Source organism: Chionomys nivalis, chromosome 2 (genome assembly GCF_950005125.1).
Source record: "Chionomys nivalis chromosome 2, mChiNiv1.1, whole genome shotgun sequence".
In the NCBI taxonomy this organism is placed as follows: Eukaryota; Metazoa; Chordata; class Mammalia; order Rodentia; family Cricetidae; genus Chionomys; species Chionomys nivalis.
Window position 1 is genome coordinate 12,587,374 of NC_080087.1, and position 20,263 is coordinate 12,607,636.

At 47.7% G+C, this 20,263-nt stretch overlaps 1 protein-coding gene across 4 annotated transcripts in view; it reads right to left on the bottom strand.

Annotated features, from left to right (window-relative positions):
- Window positions 1-20,263, bottom strand: part of Zdhhc14 (zinc finger DHHC-type palmitoyltransferase 14) — a 249,996-nt gene that overhangs the window by 52,173 nt on the left and 177,560 nt on the right. For 3 of the 4 annotated variants that reach the window (XM_057754451.1, XM_057754450.1, XM_057754449.1), the window contains exon 3: window positions 13,562-13,720. The exons of the other annotated variant lie outside the window; for it this stretch is intronic. In XM_057754451.1, the coding sequence (XP_057610434.1) occupies window positions 13,562-13,720 (159 nt within the window). The remainder of the gene's footprint in view (window positions 1-13,561; window positions 13,721-20,263) is intronic. 4 annotated transcript variants of the gene reach the window in all.

Sequence of the window (20,263 nt, forward strand, 5' to 3'; positions counted from 1 at the left end):
AAACACAGGGATGAAGGCTACGACTCTAGGGTGCAGGAAAGGCCAAGACCTCTTTGCCAAGGAAACACATGAATGCTAAGTTGTTCTGCGACGGGCACAAGTCTGTGAGAAGTTTCCATGACGGCAGATTCAACATTTAAAAACATATATACCTCGAGGGTCTGCAGAGGAGTGTGTGTGCATGTATGTGTGTGCATGTATATGTGTGTACATGTGTGCGTGTGCATATATGTGTGTGTCTGTGTTCACGTATTTGGAGGTCAGAAGTCAATTGTGGGTCTTTTTCAGTTCCTCCCCATCTTTTCCCCCCCAAGACAGGGTTTCTCTCTGGTCAATTTGCCACATGAAGCTGGTAGGCTGGTGAGCCCCAGGGTTCTTGTTCCCTAAGCTACTGGGAGATTACAGGTATGTGGCAAGTACCTTGCCCGGTGAGCCCCTTTCCTAGTCCCGAAACACAATGCCCTTCTGAGAGGTATGAGGGGAGAGCCACGGGTTTCGCCTGATTTAGATCAGGTGAAGAAAACCTTGTCCTTTTCCAGTTGAGAGCACTGACTTCATCACAGAGTCAGAAGAGCAAGAGAGCTTTAAAACAATTCCTTGTTCCCCAAAGAGAAGACAAGAACAGAGGTGATGATGGATTCCTAAGAGGAATCTTGAGTTCGTTCTCCTCCTGAACTAGTGTTGTCTGTAAGTATTACAGCTGGGGAAGCCCCACCTGAGAGAGAAAGAACTGCCCCCTTGGAGCTTATCTGCAGACAAACCCACACATACATCTGCCATGACAGCACAGGTCTTTAATGCTGAGGAAGAGTATGGAAAGACGCTAGAGGAGTGGGGGATGGGAGGCTTCCCTGAGGCATGCTTACCAGAAAGCAAAGCAGAGAAAGGAGCCAGAGGCTGAGAGCTGAAGCCAGAAGGCATTGAGAAACGTGATGCTCACCCGGCTGGGGCATTGTGGGATGTGGGCTTGTGGGATGGTCATAGGGCTCATGGGCCTTCGGATAGGTGGAGTGTTCTGGTTCCTTTTCACTAGTGTTCAGATTCTGTTGAGGATGGTTGCCCTAGTGTCGGGCAGAGGCTGGGTGTGTGGGGAGCAGGAATTGGGGTTGGGGGTTCTCTAGGAAACTCCTGTGTGGATAACCTGTGGCTGCTGGGACAGGACAGTGTGTGTGTGTGTGTGTGTGTGTGTGTGTGTGTGAGAGAGAGAGAGAGAGAGAGAGAGAGAGAGAGAGAGAGAGAGAGAGAGAGAGATGCAGTTAGGGTCTAACTGGTGAGTGAATGCCTAAGATCTGGGGATGGGCCAGGGTGGTACCCACTGGGACTCTCTTAGGCATGAACAACACTTACACTCAGTGTTGTTACCCAGGAAGACTGATGTGGGGTGCCTGTGTCTGCCCAAGCAGAATGGTCTGATATCAGTTACATCTACCAAGTCTGGAGCTTGGAGCTTGGAAGACAGATTTGAGCATACAGCTGAACACACATTCCAAAGAGACATACAGCCACAGACTACATAAATAAAAAGGGCAGAGCAAGTCCCAGAAAGCAGCAGCAGGGGAGGGAGGGGAGGAGGGAGGGGAGGAGGGAGGGAGGAGAGTCTGGCCAGCAGAAACAGACCTCGGCGGAGTAATTACTGTGGCTTTTTCTGGGTGTTGAAGAAAAGTATTTTTAAAGCTGACTGCATTTGGACAATTCCAGAGAAAGCGGGTGAGCACTTGGCCAGAGGTCACCCCTCTATTGGCTTAGACCCGCTGCACTCACAAGCCTTGCATGACAAGCAGTCTCTCTGGACTACGCATAGACATTAACCCCAGGTAGGCTAAACCAAGGCTCCATTGTGTGGTTTAGACATTCCTGTTGGTGCCATGCATGCTTTCAAAACATTTTTCCCCTAATAGTCTTGTTCTCTGGTCTAAAATAACTTCAATGAACAAACAAACGAATAAATGCACTGACCATAGAAGACACCATACAAGATAAAATTTAATGTAAATGTGTCACGTTAAATCATTAGCGTCCTCTAAGGAAGCCATTTTGGAGCATCCACAAGAGATGCTGCTCGTGCAGAGGACTAATTGGGCATCTCACAACATCCTGAAGGTCCAGTTTCAGGTGCTCTAATGCCCTCTTCTGGCCTCCAGGGGGCTTCTGCATGCATGTGGTGCACAAGCAGACATGCAGGCACACACATACACATAAACAAAAATGTAAAAGACACCATGTTTTAAGAGTACATGTGCACATGGGTTCAAGTCTTACACGAGAACTATGACAGACACAGCTAGAACGCCCTGCAGTCAGCAATTCTGGTTCCATGGACGACTGAATTTCCCAGTGGACACTTGTAACTGGTATTCTGATTATGCAATAGCTGTCCAGATAGCTAGGCCTTGGACAGAGGGAGCACTGGCTCTGCATGAGGGAGAACGCCGGTCCCTTTTTGTCATAGTCTCTTGCTGTAAATGAGCAAACTGACATTCTGAGTACAGACATCCCCAAAGGGATGGCTCTGCTCTTGGTATCCCAACGAAAGTTGAGCTCTTTGGTCTAAGATTAGAGCCTCCTGTGTGTGTCTCTACCTTTCTAGTGTGGGCAAGCTCAGCTCTGCCTTTTTGCATTTGCTGTTCAGCTCCTTCTTACATTGCTGACTCCAGGAGCTGCCCAGAGACTCAGGGTGACAGCCACTTAAAACACGGCTCATTAGAACTTCATGGGGGCGGGCGGTTTGTTCCCACTCAAGGCCAGAATCCTCACTCTGGTCCCATGTGAGGTTCATTCAGCCTGTCTCTCTATGGGGCAAGGGTGGGTGGGGTCACTGCCGGAACCACAAAGATTTTATGTAAGGATCTGTGGGAGTGTCTGCAGCCGTCTCTGTAAAGCCCCATGAGGATCCAGCCTCAGGGGCATGGGAAACACTTCCAAGTAGCTAGCATGCTCTTTGTCGCCATGGAGAAGAGACCTCAAGCCCATCTAGATTCTCCTCTAGGGTTTCACGATGGTGCCATGGCACCTAGGGTCCCTCTTTCTACTCATACTCGCTGAAGCACTAGCTAGAGTCCAGCTTCTGGGCTCGGATGCTACCCTGGGTGTTTGTGAAGGACTTGCCTTCTCCAGAGGCTCTATTTTTGAGCTTCATATGTGTCTGCCTACGTTCCCTTCGGCGGGCCCAGAAAAGAGGAAGATGCTGCTCCGGAGAGGGATGAAGGTGAGGTTTTCTGCTGTCACACCTAGAACACCTTTTATTTAAGAGAACTAAGAGGCCTGCCTCACACACTGGACGCCTGGTGATTCTCTTTATGATGCTAGCATTGTGCAAACCACACAGCTGAGCAAAGGACAAGGCTACCATGTTGGTGATGGGGAGACAATGGCTCTGGACGTCCCCTCAGGCACGGCACATCCTCACCAGCTCTGGGAGAGTCTCCGCCTCACATGGAAAGAGCCATACCCCGGCTACCCACAACGGTTCCTCTTCGTGGTGCTATTGTTCCAGGTTTTCCTTAAGTCTCTGCTCTCTAGGTTTCTGACGTCACATTATCGTCACCTCTCACCTCCGACCCCCTTGTCTGCTTTTTCTCCCCTCCTCCTCTCCCACTACTTCCCATCCACTTTTTGCCCTTGGTTCTTTTCTCCCTTTGTGCGCCTGACGTCACAGGCACTAGCAGGGATCACACTCCACTCTAGCACAGCAAGGTTCATCTCCCTGCTTCCAGGTCCTCACATCCATGTTAAGCTGCTCCGGATTAAGTTCTGGATGGAAAGCTATATTCAACAGACCCAGGACATTAGCTGTGATGCGGTGAAAATATGCAAGCTTTGCCTCTCTTTAAAGCCATCGTGTCCAGCCCTCTGACACTGCGATGTGACCTATAAATATGTTGGACACATGTGAATTAAAGTATTAAGATCTAACTAACATGCAGGTATTCACCGCCCCTCTTAGTACAGTGTACCCTGATCCAGCGCCAGCACCACACACACTAGTGGCTTTTTAATCCTGCTGCAAGGTGCTAGCATGACTACAGATGGGGAAAATGCATCAGGTTTCAATTCCTTGGTGAAAAATGAACCCATAAATCGGGTAGGTTAGGAAGTAGTTTTTCAAGCATAAGGAAAAGTGGCTCCTTCTGTCATATGACAAATGGCACACCGCTCTGCTATATGCTGTTGTGAGCTTAACTGCTAAGAGGCAAGAATACGTTCTAATACTATAGCAACTCTGCCAACTTACAGTGGAATGGCCGTACTACAATAGTGTGTGGGGCTTGTGAACAAGTATGGCTCTCAGTTGTGATGATACTACCTGCAGCAAGGCTTTAGTTTCCAACAGTGTGGATCTCCTTTTTTTCGAAGTCTCTCTCTCTCTCTCTCTCTCTCTCTCTCTCTCTCTCTCTCTCTCTCCCATCTTTCTTTTGAGACAGGGTTTCTCTATTTAGCCTTCATTGTCCTGGAACTTGTTCTGTAAACCAGGCTGTCCTTTAACTAACGGAGATCCTCCTGCCTCTGCCTCCCGAGTGCTGGGATTAAAGGTGTGTGCCACCCCACCCAGTTTTTTCCAGTATCTCTGAGTAGCATAAAGGGAAGGGGACAAGAGCATCTGGGACCAGGGAATGCCTCCACAGCGCTGACATTGCCATTGGCTAGGATGACTCCATTTATCCTGAAAGGACAGAGGGCAGCTACACACCCTGCACTGCTCTTCATGCCCCCTATCTTGGAATAAAGGCTTAATCCAGGCCACTGACACCGAGTTCTGCCCACCCTGGGGACACTGAGGTAGTCCTGGGACCAGCACCCACCCTCAAGAAGCTATATGCTGAGCATCTGTGTTGGGATTGAAAGGGAAGAGAAAGGAAGGAAAAAAAGAATGACGGTAAGGTGTGTTAAAAATTTTTCTTTTACATTTGTTTATTTATTTATGTTGGAAGGTGTGTTCATGCCTCAGTGTGTGTTTCGAAGGCAGTCTGTCCCTTGCCCCTCAGGAAACAGGGCGGGACTCTGAAAGAGGCAATCGTGGCAAGACCCAAGTGTAGCATCAAGGGCTCTTGTGGGTCCCTCTGGCAATCAGTGAGCGAGAATGAGTGTGAGCATGGGGCTGAAGGTGGAGACAGCAGGACAAGGAATCACACTTGCACACCAGCCTTTAAGAGGGCCCAAAGACTCCAGGAGAAGCCAGCGTCTGCTGCTTCCCTTCCAGTCCCATGCAAGGCCATAACTAAATGCAATTTGCTAGCTCATTCCGCAAGATGGTAGTGAAATCAAACAGGGCTAGTTGTCTTAAATTCCATTGTATGTGTGTGATGGACAAAGAGTTCACAGAGAACTACCTCTGAAGTAAATGGCCACACATCAACACGGCTTGGCAGTCCTAGAGCGGAGGCTTCATTGTACTACAAACCGTTTCTATGGAGTCGTTTCGTGTCTTTATCAAGAAAAGACAATAATTACATCCCCACAGGTCTGGAATAGGATTTTAAAATAAACATTCGTCCTCTCCTCAAAATAGAATCTTTCCGTTTCATTTAGTCCTTTATTTCAAACACTTTCAACCTTTTAGACAACAAAACAGCTTATTCCAACAGCCAAGCTCTTTTCATGGCTTTTCTTTCTTTCTTTCTTTCTTAAACATATCGATACGTATTAAGCTTTCCAGATTAAAGTGCGTAAGCAAACGCTCATTTTGGAAGTACCCACCACTTCAGAGCCTAGTATTGCCTGAGTCTACCACCAGTGTGTGGGGTTGTGAAATATTGATGGCTGTAACCTAACAGGGCACGGCTGGATCCACAAACACCTCAGAAGAGATTTCAGGGCTGGCAAGGTATACACCTTTTAAAAATACTATGTGTGCATGTGTGTGTGTGTACACATGAACTCTACTGTTTCGCTAAACGGACACAGTATCAAACTGCTCCAAAATTCACTCCCCCCCCCCCATGGACCAGTGCAGCTCTCAGATGCACGAGAGGGGCATCTCTGTGCAGCGGAAGTGGGTTGATGCAGAGTTACAACTGGCCACAGTGTAGAGAATAAGAGGCTGTGGAGTGCTCAGGCATAACCGGGACTTCTATGTCACAACCACTATCCCCAAGGTTCGGAAGCATGAATGGCAGGTTCAGGAAGGGTGTGTGTGTGAGAGATTGTGGAGCCAGGGGCCGGGAAACTGCTGTGAAACAGTGTCTTTGGGACGTGACAGGACCGTTGGGTCCACGAATCCCCAGTAGCTGTGGATCCTGCACAGTGTCAGGTCAGTCAGCCTTCACGCGTGATGCAGGAGCAGCACACGAGCCCCCAGCCCGGGATGAGTAGGTAATGAGCTAAGGGGAGGAGTCTTCTTCGGGGTCATGGCCCCTTGTAGTCCGAAAATGAGCCCACACCCGTGTGTCTGATTAGAATCAATGGGCTTTAAAAGAAGAAAATGTGAAGCTGGGGAGAAAGGGAAGTCAATAAAATCAAAATACATTGTTTACACGCTTGAAATTCTCGAGGAATAAATACTGTATTACTAAAAATTACAATTCTGAGTGGTACAGCTTCCTTTTGTGTTTTTCCATTGTGACTTTCTACATATGTTACAACTGTAGCAACGAGGAGTGCCACCCAAGAGTGGATGAAAAGCTTTCTTCAAAGCTTTATGTTTGGCTGCTTGTACATGCATCTTTATGGTTGATTGGGTGGGGCCTGGGTCATCAGATGATGTGGTTGGCACATTCTCTGCTTTTAAAAATTTAGAGATTTCTTTGAAGCCTAGTGTGATTCATTTCTGTTCATGCTTTATGAACAGTTGAGGATGACAAGTACAACCCATAGAAATAAATTCAACATATTTATCATCTTTTATTAATATCTTTAATTTTCTTATATTCTGTTGATCCAAATGATAAAAATAAAAGGGGTATGTTATTTTTCACTTCTGTCACGTTTATACCAGACTATACTTAAAATTTCAAATAATGCTTACTTCCTATATTTTATGCAGTGTTACGTGGTGACGACTTTCAATGACACTTTTTGACCTGTGAGTAGGAGAAGACACAATGTTCTCTGCCTTCAGTTCTGGAGGCTCTGCTTTAAATACTGTCTCTGGGGACCGGATGTTTTACTCTCTGACTCTAAAGTGCCACAGTGCCTGACACATACATGTTCAGGAAACGCTGGTGAAATGCAGAGATATTCTGGAAACATGGAGGCACAAAGTAAAGCCCCGTGTGCTTGAGTTCCAAGGAGGAAACAAATGTCATCTTCCTCCATCCCCCTTGCGCGATTTCTGTCAGGATTATTAGCTCCCTTGCCAGACCCAAATATCTAAGGAGTACCTGCAGAACACTTGCTTGTATTTAAAGGCAACTGCCAAGCCAAGTCTCTGCCAGGCTAAACCTTGGGGACGACAGTGAAGCGATACCTGGGATCTAATGGTGGTGGCGGTCAGCACACAGCAAGAGTGTACACCACACACGCGGAGATCCACAGTCTGAGCTAATGCCACAGAGCAAGCGACTAGAGCAACAAGAGGGGACTTTGTGGGACAGGAGGGAGTACATGGTAAAGTGTGGCCAAGGGCTCAGGAGAGCAGCATGAAAAGAAAGGGGAGGGAACTTGGTGGGTTTCAAAAGGACTTTAATGAGGGTGGGAAAGCCCTACCTAAAACAGCACCAACAGGAGACAAAGTCCCCACAGAGGGCTTCTGGGCACTGTCGTCAGGCTGGCCAGAAATGACAAAGGGAACAGAAAACAATGGACCAGGGCTTGCTTTGCGTGAAGGAGGCTCACACTGCCTGGTGTTCTCATGGCCTGGCACAGCCCGAGGGCTTTGTGCTCTACCTCCTTTGTCCTCTCAGCCCCCACAGCTGTGGCACTATGAGTACAGAGAACGTCCTTTAGCCCAGAACACAGTGGGTCAAGGACCTAGGCATCTTTAAAAAGTCATTCTTAGCTTGTAGCTAAGATTCCTTCATCTAGGCGAAGCTAGGCTTCCTCACAAACCTTCATCTTCATGGTTAGAAAAGGTCCTTATTAATTTGTCCATGGCATGTGATTAATTTCAAGGGAACACTCATTATTGCAAATTAAGGTTGTATTAAAAATACCAAATTCTGGGGCTGGAGAGGTGGCTCAGCGGCCAAGTGCACTGGTTGTTCATTCGGAGGACAAGGACTGATTCCCAGTACCCACACAGTGGCTCAAAACTCTAACTCCGCTTTTGGGGGATACAATGCTCTCTTCTGGCCTTTGCTGGTACCAGGGACACAAGGGGACACAGGTGTTCATGCAGGCAAAACATCCATACACATAAAATAATATAAAAATAAAAAGCCAATTCTGAGAACAAGGCAGCAGTAACAATGGTGAAAGCTGCTCGCTCTTCTAACACGGATGCAGCCCAGGCAAGAACAGACTTGGGTTGCCAGTCAGGGCAAGGCAGAGAGAGTTTGGGGATGTAGGCTGCCCACCTCTAATTTGAGAGGACCTCATGAGCCTTTGCTTTGTTTCTTAGCCCCTCCTATCATCCCTACCCTAAGGATCTGAGGGAACGCAAGCTCCGAAGGGAACAAGGGTGGATCCAGGCCCAGGATACTGGTTTAAAAAGGTTTTGTGGGGCCGGCAGATGGTTCAGTAGGTAAAGGTGTTAGGTGCAAAATCTGATGAGTTCAATCCCCGTGACACAGACAGAGGCAGAGAACCAAGTCCTGCAGGGTGCCCTATGGCTTCCCCACATATACCACGGCACACACGCACCCCATGATGGCCCCAACACAAATACATGTTAAAAAAACAAACAAACAAACCCAAGATTGCCTGGATGAGCAGACAGTCTCAAGTACTCTATCCCAGTTTACAGAAGTGACGGATGCTGACACCCAGGGAACTAGTAAGCGAAGGAGGCAGGTTCAGAGAAAGAGACAGACAGTCGGGCAGGCCCTCAGCTAAACAGCAACCATGTGAGAGAAACAGAGAAGATATTAATATGTCCTCATCTATTCCTGAAGACCATCAAGATCCTACTAGGATAAAAAGGCACTGCCTAGGCCTACCAGGATGAACCGTGTGTGTGTGTGTGTGTGTGTGTGTGTGGTATATAGACATTTTTGTGTAGATGGATGCATTGATGTGTTCAAAGGTCAACATCAGTTCCTCAACCACTCACTACCTCGTGCTTTGAGACAAGCTCACTCACTGAACCTGGGGTTCACCAATTCAGTTACATCAGCTGGCCAGTGAGCCCCACTGGGGCTAGAGACATGAACCTGTCTCTGTACACGGGTGCTGGGGATCTGAACAAGGTCCTCACACTTGTGGGCCAAACACATCACTGACTGAGGGTCCCCACCCTCGGTACCAAATCTTGTTTAAATAAGGCGCCCGGGAACAATACTACTAACTTGGGGTGGGAACGTTGGTGGTGATACTTACTGACCCCTTTGTCCATGCCACATCTGAGCAGGGTACTCTAGTGGGCACCACGACCCCGCTTAATCCTTAGACGAAATTTATAAGCTCTCTTAGGCTCGCCTTGCTCTTTAGAGTTGAAAACAGTTGGGAATATTGAGAAAACTTCTTGAGCGACAAGAGCTGGACAGCCCTGGGTCTGAGTCAGGAGGTTCTGCCTACTGTTTCTATGCTTTCATCAGCATCCAGTCTTTAAAAACCACCTCCTTCCGTCCTCAGCTAAGAATGCAATTGGCTCTCATTTAAAATGTATTTAACAAAGAAAAAGAATTTTACGAGCTAACCTGGAAAACTGCATTTTCAACCTTTACTCTCCTAATGCAAGACGGCAATTATCCACTGTCTCTAAGAAGTAATGACCCAAAGCCACTCCTTACCAGGGAAAGGGAGCCTGCATTTTAACCGGGCCTTCCAACACACACTCTCTTTTTTATTTGTTTTAAAAAGTAGAACTGTTTCGGGAAGAAAAAAAAAACCTTCTAGCTAAAAATATACTAGCAGCAATCTTGCAATTACACTCCTCCGTGGGAGACTTCTGTCTTCCATTCTATTTCCCAAATGAAGAGGTCTGCTCTGTGGTCTGCTCATCAGTCATGCCAAAGGCCAGTGTTGCACAACTAACTGGAAAAATCCAAAACCATGTAGGCTGGATAAGACTGTGTGTGTAGTGCATGTGTGTGTGTGTGTGTGCACATGCGCACACGCACACATATGTGCAGTACAATTAACAGCTTTATTTTAAACCAACTTATGTTAGTCACCTCACCTGTCCTCCAGAGGGACTTTGTTAAGGTTAGCCCCAGGACTGTGGAGCAAACCTTACGCCCCATCAGCTTGTACCCTTAGACTGGGCTTCTTTTTCCGTTTCAGACCTTGCCGCTTCCTCTCTTTTCCCTTTCCCTTCGGTGTTTCTGTCATGGAAGACTGACAAGCTTGCAGGTGGGTTGCTGGGCTGCTGTAGTGACCAAGTCCTCAGAAGGGCCACTCTTGCCTCCTGTGCGCTGTGTGTTGGTGACTCTAGCTTTCACAATGGCAGAGTCCACCAGCGGGGACTCTACCTCCAATGGTTTTACTATGGCGAAGACAGGCCACCAGCTGGGAAAGCTCATACATAATTTTGGCAAGGGGACTTGCATCCAATTTATTAGTCTTTTCAAAGAGATACATACACCTATGGGCAATGCAGGACTGTCCAGGGAGTGACTATATGAATTTGCAGGAAATGACAAGACCCCAACAGGAATTTTCAAACCATAATTCACTATGAGATGGGAAAGGCTTTTTTCTTAAGCACAATTGTGGATCTAGCTCAGAGACAGGAGACAGTATTGAGACAAACTGGTGAAAATGAGGAAGTGTAGAAATGAATAAAAACTTTTCACAAATGATAAGGAAGTAGATCCTTTGGGTTTGTAGATAGCAATTTCTTATTTGTCATAATACACCTTAGGAAAACACCCCCCCCCACACACACACACAAGCACACAGGAGAGAACAAGAAAACTAACGGGAGTGCTGAAGTAACAGACTATCCCATCCTGTAACAGACCCAAGGGTCAAAATGACAACCCAAGAAATGGCTCTCAAGGTTGCTTATCAGCCCTATAGGCTGCTCCCTGAATGACACCGAAGCCACCATACTGTCTGGCTCCAAATGTCCTCAAGTTAGGCATTGTCACAAAGGATACCAAATCATACCAAGTCAGTCACATGACCTTATAGAGACCCCATGAACCCTGCATGGAGGACAGGATAGAGTTCTGATGTCATAATAGCAGAGAGCAGCGTTATATCAAGGACTTGCCTAGAGAAAGTCACTCAAAAACATCCAGGGGTAACAGTAGCAGTAACAGTAACAACAACAGGAACAGCAGCAGTAACAACAACAGTAACAGCAGCAGTGACAGCAGCAGTAACAGCAACACTAACAGCAGCAGTAACAACAGGAACAGCAGCAGTAACAACAACAGTAACAGCAGTAGTAACAACAACAGTAACAACAGTAACAGCAGCAGTAACAACAGTAACAGTAGTAGTGACAGTAGCAGTAACAACAACAGTAACAGCAGTAGTAACAACAACAGTAACAGCAGCAATAACAACAGTAACAGCGGCAGTAACAACAGCAGTAACAGCAGCAACAGCAGTAGCTTACACTCGCTCATAGCCCGGCACTATTCCGACTGCTCTGTGTGTTTCTGTTTGTGTCATCTTTAACCATCACACTACAAACACGAGGAAAGCATGGCACAATTTAAGTAGCTTGTCTAAGTCACACTGGTGGCATCCGGTGCTTGGCCACACTATGCCACAGCCCTGAGTACAGCCTCAACTACATAAGGAGAGTAGAAGAAAATTCCAAGCTTCTCCATAAGGGACCAAAACCAACAGAAATTTAAGTTAATAAGAACCAAGACAAATGACAGGGAAAACAGCTCTTGTATCAAACTGCAGATTATTAAAGTTAGGATAAAGTGAATTGAAGATTAATAAGGTATCTTGGTGCAGTGGGAGTTACCTTGTAAAGTTTAATTTTTCTTGGGAAGAATTGAGACTATAAATTCTGAGACTCAAGGAGAGCGTTGGAAATCAATATGTTTCTGAAGGAGACATTGTCCCAAGGGTACCCATCTCCTTCCAGGTACAAGGGTGCCAACTTTCCACTTTCACCTCTGTGGAGGCTTGGCTACAGGACTGGGGAACTGCAGTCTTCCGCAATGTGGCCAATCTTTACCCTGTCTTTGTTGTCACTCTCTCTTAGGAGCTATGCCTAAGATGAAGATGAACTATAGCCAAACTGACCAGCTCTCAGCCTAAAGGGACAAGAAGCCTGGCCACAAATGCTAGGGTCTGGGACCCAAGTCAGTTGCAGAAGCTGGTGTTGGGTCAGTAGCAGGATTAATCACAACAAGGGACCTCTGAGATAACATCTTCCCTCTGCCCACCCCATCCCCTTGTGAGCTCTAGCCCCATGTGGAAGTTGGCTGTTTCTACCTCTCTCCCTCCTTCAGATCCAAGGCCCCCTTCATCCCCAGAAGAAGCTCTGAGCAGTGGGGGAAGGAGAGGCCCAAAGCATATGTTTCATGTGTGCAGCCAGCTCTCAGGCAATGGAGGGACCCAGGGCTGCAACGGAGGGACCTAGGACTGCACAGAGGGATCCAGGGCTGCACAGAGGGATCCAGGGCTGCAATGGAGGGACCCATGGCTGCACAGAGGAACCCGGGGCTGCAACGGAGGGACCCATGGCTGCAACAGAGGGACCCAGGGCTGCAACGGAGGAACCCAGGGTTGCAACGGAGGAACCCAGGGTTGCAATGGAGGGACCCAGGGCTGCAAGAGAGGGACCCAGGTCTGCAACAGAGGAACCTGGGGCTGCATAGAGGGAAGGGCTGCAACAGAAGGACCCAGGGCTGCAACGGAGGAACCCAGGGCTGCACAGAGGGACCCAGGGCTGCAATGGAGGGACCTAGGACTGCACAGAGGGATCCAGGGCTGCACAGAGGGACCCAGGGATGCAACGAATGGACCCATGGCTGCACAGAGGAACCCGGGGCTGCAACAGAGGGACCCAGGGCTGCAACAGAGGGACCCAGGGCTGCAGCGGAGGGACCCAGGGCTGCAGCGGAGGGACCCAGGGCTGCACAGAGGGACCCAGGGCTGCACAGAGGGACCCAGGGCTGCACAGAGGGACTCGGGGCTGCAACAGAGGGACCAGGGCTACAACAGAGGGACCAGGGCTACAACAGAGGGACCAGGGCTACAACAGAGGGACTCGGGGCTGCACAGAGGGACACAGGGCTGCCATAACTTTATTATAAGCATCTGCTTATCTGGACTCCAGGGAGAACAAAGTCCCATGCGCTGGGAAAGAAGGTCCAGAGCTTGGTAAGATTAAAAGAAAAAAAAAAGAAAAAAGAAAATCAACCTAAAAACCCAAACCAACCTACCGTGAAACAGACTGGTGAGTGCAGGCATGGTGAATGTGTTCAGTGGAGACAGACACACGCATTGGCACAGCAGCCACCGCCAAGCCTTTAGTAGACGCATGAAAGGCGGGTCCTCTCCATTTAGTACCCTAGCACTGCTGCTGGCGCAGCATCCGGGCCCTACTCACCTACGCAGTTATCACACAGGCTGCAGTGGGAGGCTCGAGGGGGGCGGAAAATCTTGCAGGTAAAACAGTACTTTAGTTTCACAGTCTGGCCATTGATGACGACTTCTTTGGTTCTGGGAGGTGGGCGGTACCCCCCTGAACTGGTGCCGTTGGCAATATCTACGGAAAGAAGGAAAAACAGCACACACCTTCAGAACACCATTTCAGCCCTGTGGTCCCTGTCACCTGATTCAGGGACCAGGTCTAGCTGTGGTCAGCATTCCCAGGGCAGCAGCCACACTTGACTGCCCTGTGTTGTCATAGGCAACCGTGGATTAATGGAGACTCTGAACCTATTCATGCAGGACAGAGACCAGCTGAGGGGGCTCTGGTCAGAGGCCTGAGAAGGTTTGTGATCCACTAGCAGAAGTACGCTCTCCATGGGGTCACACCCACCCTTCCTCTTCAAGGCATGTGTAGGAGACAGTGTGGGGAGGCACCCAAATGACTGCAGAGCAGGGCCTCCTGATCTGGCTACCAATTCACTAAACATGGGTCGAGACTCTAGAATGGTGTGGTTTTCTTACAGCAACCAGCCTTGTCAATGGACTCAGTGAGCTTTCTTTTGCCTCTTGAGCTGAGTGCTTCAAACCCAGCTGAGGCATCTCCCTGCTTTGCCCATTAGCCTAAAAAGTACCAGTGTGGGATGATAGGGGAGAAATATCCATTTTACAAACATCTATTTCCATGAAAAATTATTAAATGCATATTTTTTAAAAATCACTTGTATATTTTTGACATTATTATTTTTAGAGCCAGTTTTTAAATGTTAAAATAAAATACAAATTTATCTCTCCTCCCCCAAAATTTACATTTATTTATTTGTATGTGAGGGAGGGTGAGCATATCATGTGTTTGTGTATATGTGTATGTTTGTGTGTGTATGTGTATATGTTTGTGTGTGAGCATGGATGTGCATGTGTGAGTGTGTGTATGTATGGTATGTGTGTAAGTGTGTGTGAGTATATATATGCATGTGTGAGTGTGTGTGTGTGTACAAGTCAAGGAAGTCAGTTCTTTCCTTTCCAGGGTTCGAACTCAGGCTGTCAGGCTTGGTAGCAAGCACCTTTGTCCACAGAACTGGCCCCTAAGTCTTATTTTTTTTAAGTTTCCTTTGATCTCACAGCCGGGTTCTTCTCTCTGGTTGTGTAGCAGGAGGCCCCTTGTTTGTCCTGGCTGCCCAGAACCAAAATAACCACACAGAAACTGCATTATTTAAATCACTGCTTGGCCCATTAGCTCTAGCTTTTTATTGACTAACTCTCACATATTAATTTAACCTATTTCCATTAATCTGCATGTCACCACGAGGTCATGGCCTACCAGCAAAGTTTCAGCAGTCTATCTCTGGTGGCTCCATGGCATCTCTCTCTGACTCCACCTTCCTCCTCCCATGCTAAGGGTCAGGTCAGTTCTTTATTCAGTAACCAATAAAAGCAACACATAGACAGAAGGACGTCCCATACCATGGTCGCACATGAGAATCACTGGGCAGCCGGTTACACTCCCACCCCCGCACACATCACATACTGACTCTTGAGACCCCAGCTCTGGTGGAAGGTCTGTTCCAGCTTTATTCACAGGTTGACTCCCCACAGCTCTGCTAAGCCTGCAAAGAAGAATCTGGGGAGCCAAAGAGAACAGCAAGAACCCTTTGAGGGTGTTTGCTAAGACTCTGGAGTGGTCCCAGAAATCTCTGGAGCTGGTGAATTGAGGGTAGATACTCATTTTAGTTCACACCCACTATCATACCCAGCATACTTAGCCGATTCCCAACGTGGTAGGCATCATCAACACAGGCCCTCCACACAAACAGTCTAGACAGTTGTCTGGAAAGTTTTGAAACTACCAGTATCCTGGACATGGCCTTAGAATTCTGATTTCATTGGGGTGAGCAGAATCAGGCATGGAGATTTAAAAGGCTCCTCCAAGATACCCTAATCAGTAGCCAAGGCTGACAGACAATAGCATGGGGTCCACACAGCTTCTATTTTACGCAACAGTTCATCAGAGAAGAGGGCTCTCAGCTCATCCAAAACACGGCATAGGAAGCTACATTTTGCCTAATTCTCCAGTGACCCCTGTACTTCAAGCCTTAGAACTTGAGTCCACGGTGAACCACAGGTTCACTCAGAGACACGCCACTAAACAGACCCAGCCATCTTAGTTACTCATGCAAGCTTAGCTACACTGATGGTACCTGGGGAACTGAACTCTTCCGCTCCTCACAGAGAGAATGCGTTAGAAGCTGTGTGGTAGCCTTTGGGTTTTGTGTTAGTGAGATGCCCACCCCAGTGGTAAGGAGAGTGCTTTAGAGCTGTTGCTTCCATTGGCAACATGCGGAAAATGAAAGTTCCACCAGCGGGGTGCAAACAAACAGAGAGGAAGGAGAGATCAAGGAAGGGCATGATGGGAACAACAGGACAGTTCACCCCTTCACCACTTCTCAGGCCTGGGCCTCTTTCTTAGAACCATTAAATAGCCGTGGAGCCAACTTTGGGGCCATGGGTTGGTTGCCTTGCCAACCTGGATACTCTCTTGGTACCCTCCTCCAACATGCTACCCTGGTGACCTCCCTATCAAGCGATGCTAAAGCCAGCAGCATCCAGTGTGCATCGCGGGAAGAGGAGTCAGGATGGAGGACGGAGAAGGCAGGGACCGTGCCACTGTGGCTGCCCTAAGCACCAGGAGGAAGGGACAGACTCAAAGCACATTGATGAGGAGGGAAGATCTCTGTGAATGCCAACTGCGTGGCTTGGAGACCTAAAATAATCTGGCAGTTTATGTCAGCTGTGACATGGACTGGATGTATTTAGCTCTAGCAAACGTGAGTTTGAAAAAGCTAGAAGGTCAGTTACAAAGAAACTCAATCAAAGGTCTGTGTTAATTTCACCAGAAAAGTTTTGAAGCTGCATCCCCAAGGTGAATACTGTAAAAAGCAGAGATGGCAAAGCACCCAGCACCAGCACCATGCAGCAAGCTTAGCCTGCACAGCAGCATGTAGCAAGCTTAGCCCTGCACAGCACCAGCACCATGTAGCAAGCTTAGCCTGCACAGCAGCTTGACAAAGCGAATCTTTGTGAGCGCTCCTCACAATAGACCCGATTGATATTATATCTCCACAGCACTCCTTTCAGAAAGATGAAACTTGTTACAAAGTGAGCCAAAAACTAGGATTCAACAGACGGTAAACTATAGCTTAAGCAGTTAGCCAAACCCTAAAACCCATTGAACAGGTAATTAGAAACTGATACACTAAGTAGTAATAATAATAATGAAATAAAAAAATTAAAAATTGAAGTATCGGAAGACCCAATTCAGAACCCAACTATGCCATTGACTGATAGGAGAATCAGAGGACCTATAAAGAAGAAAGCAAACAATAATAACAAAAATTATCAATGAGACAGTATTTACAAAGGGCTGACCCTGCGGCACAGGCGCTGGGTGGGACTCAGGTGGCTTAGAAGGTCTCCCGTGGCTGCCTGCTGAGTCACGAGCCTCCTGTCCCATCTTCCTGGGCCTTTGGAATTGGATTCATCATCCCCAACGACCCTGGAGTAGCTTTCTAAATGTCCACAGGATCCTCAGAGCCCCCAGGTTGCTCTGCCCACTGCAGTCTTACATGGAGCTCACGCCGCAAACCTTGCAGCCCCTCTGTGTGCTCCGGAGGAGCCAGCTGCTGCAGGGCTGGGCATATGCACAGTGGTCCCTGCGCTGGGGTGGAGATCATCTCAACTTTCAGGCCCAGTTCAGGCTTCTCTTGTGAAAACGGCTGGCACCCATGGGATCTCACTGTGTTTATTTACTAAACTCTGGTGGACTTCTATGTGGCACCCTTGACACATGGGGCTTCAAGCACTAACCTAAAGACACCTTTGAGCTCAGCAGCATCTACAGCCCCAGGTACAGGACATACAGGCTGGAGGGTGGAGTTCAGTGTTCTGGTTTAATCCCCAATTATTCTGTGTGGGAACTGTGTGTGTGTGTGTGTGTGTGTGCGTGTGTGTGTGTGCAACAATCACGCTTCTGTTTCTGAGAGCTGTTCTTTGTGGCTTAAACACAGTTCCTGGAAAAGAACAATCAAGTCTACAATAGCTAATCGCTGGAGAGCGCTAGAATTTGGGGGTAAAAATGGTTAGCGGCTTTGTAAGCTTAAGGAACTACTCCTTCCCAAGGGCATTTTACACAAGTGTTCTGAAGGAAAGCACAAAGGCCTGAAATGACTTACAAGCACAAAGGCCGCTTCTCCTAATGGCTGAGTTGTTGGCAGAGGGGTGGAAATGATAATGTGTACTTGTGCGTCCGTGTCTGGCACCAGCCTAGCAGTCAGAACAGTGGGCAAAGACTTAAGGGCCGTGGGGGTAGGAAGGAGAGGGTGGCCACGCGTACTCAGGAATGGGAAACTAACATTGAATGAGGTGTCTCAGTGAAAAAGAAATCCTGGGCTAGCCAGGTATTTCTGGTAACTGTTCCTTAACATCTGCCTGCTTGTTCAAGGCCTGTCTTCGAAAGGGAAGCCATCGTTTTCTCCTGAGGGAGCAGGGTACTTACTTGAAGGACCCATTTGATCCCATAGTGCTGATTTCTACCCCAAACTGCTATAGGTAACTGGATTCTGCTGTCTTAAACTACAGGAGAAAAATGTCACCTTTGAAGATGTGGATAAAGATTCTCTCTCCAGCTGAAGGGTTCATCTGGAGGAGTGGCATTCCCTGGCGTGAAGTTCACAGACCATTAACTTACTGACGGGGCAACCGCCAGAGTGGTGGGAGGAGTTTAGTCAGCATGAAAACAGGGCATGGGGCAAATGGGACTTCATACTCTAGTCCACAAGATGCTACCGCAGTGTCGAGTATAGCCATTCACTGCCATTCACTGCAACAACACAGCCATGGATTTAATGAATCTCAATATCCAATAGAGGTCCACGAGCCACCCAACAGTCTTCTGGGTGCTGTGGTTAGGGCCGTGCACGGGAAATGTTCCCTGTCCTTTGTGGTCTATACTCTAGGGAGGGCAGATCAATTCAGATAATAGGATTTTGATCATTTAAATACACAAACAAGTCACGCTACAGATCAGCTCACACCTGGCCAATGGTCAGGATCACTTGGCGTAGGTAGTTATCATCCAGGGGTGATTCTGCCCACAGGGAAGTGTAAAAATACCTGGAGACATTTTTAATTGTCCCAAGTAGGAGGGAGTGCTCACGGCAACTGGCACGGAGACCAGGCATACTGTGAAATACCCGCCAAAGCACAGGCCAGTCCTCCACAAACAAGAGTCCCAAAGCCCATATATAAATAGTAGGGAGGCAGAAAAGCTGCTCTAAGTGTGGTCCATGAACCAGCCATCTTGGCAATTATCAAGGAGCTTGTTCGCAATGAATCATTTTGGTGCCTACCCCAAGTCACCTTATCTGGAACTTGCATTTTCAAAGATCCCCATGTGATTTGGGCACTCGTGAAAGTTTGGAAATCATGACTGTTGGTGACACATTCCTCCGTAGGTGGGATAAACCTGCGGGCAGGCCAGACAATATGCTACTTAAGCCTGGTGAAGTCCTTGCTCGCTTCTTTTTAGGTACTGACAAGCACCGTGCATAAAAAGCTTATTCACCTGGAAACTATACAGAGAAGGGGGGCAGGGAGGAGGGAGAGGAAGGGAGGGAGGGAGGGAGCGAGAGGACGAGGGACAGAGACTAACTTTACTCATCAACATACTCATCTTGGGTGGTAGGAACCAAGGATGGGACTTTTTCTAAATGCTCTCGACTCATAGCTGGTGACGCGGTTGACTAAGAATGGCAGTGACAGAGAAGAAGGAAGCAATGCCGTTGGCCGAGATGTCAATGCTGCACAAAGAACTGATACAAAAGTTATGGAAAGTCTGCACTGCCAAAACAGTCCAATTCTGGCTTTCAACTTTTTGTCTGGGATATTGTGAAAGAAAACTTTTACAGATAACCTCCCCGTATGCAATACAGTCAGGCGTGATGCACTTGGTTGACTGAGATTGGCCCAGTGTCTTAGTCCTCTGTACCCTCTTCCTGAGGACACAGTGTGAAAACTGTCATGGAAGGCTACAGCTGTGGTCTAGATTATCAATATTAGGTGAGAATGTATTTATTACATCAACCTATTCGTGAGAGATCTTGTACATGTATATGTTCTGAAATTGATGGGATGCCCACATGTGGTATTTTTGGCGAGCTGGTGGAGTGGGAAATACCAATGTTCACAATTAATTCGGTGACTGTAAACTGAAATATTTCTAAAGATAATATTGGAATCTTAAGTTCCAGAAAACAGAAACACAGAATACTATCAGTGTGATTTTTATTTTTTATCTAGTGAGAATAGGCCTCAGTGTGGTGATTTAAATGAGAATGGCCCCCATAGGCTCATAATGTTTAAATACTTGGTCCCCACTTGGAAATGTTTAGAAATGATTAGGATGTGTGTCCCCTTAAGAGGTGTGTCATTGGGAGCAGGCTTTGAGGTTCAAAAGTCTGTGCCATTCCCAGTTAGCTCTGTTTCCTGACTGTGTCTCAAGACAGACGTTCTCAGCTACTGCCCCAACGCTATGACTGCCTGCCTGCTGCCATGCTCCCCGCCTTGATGGTCACAGACTCACCTTCTGACTCTGTAAGCCCAATAT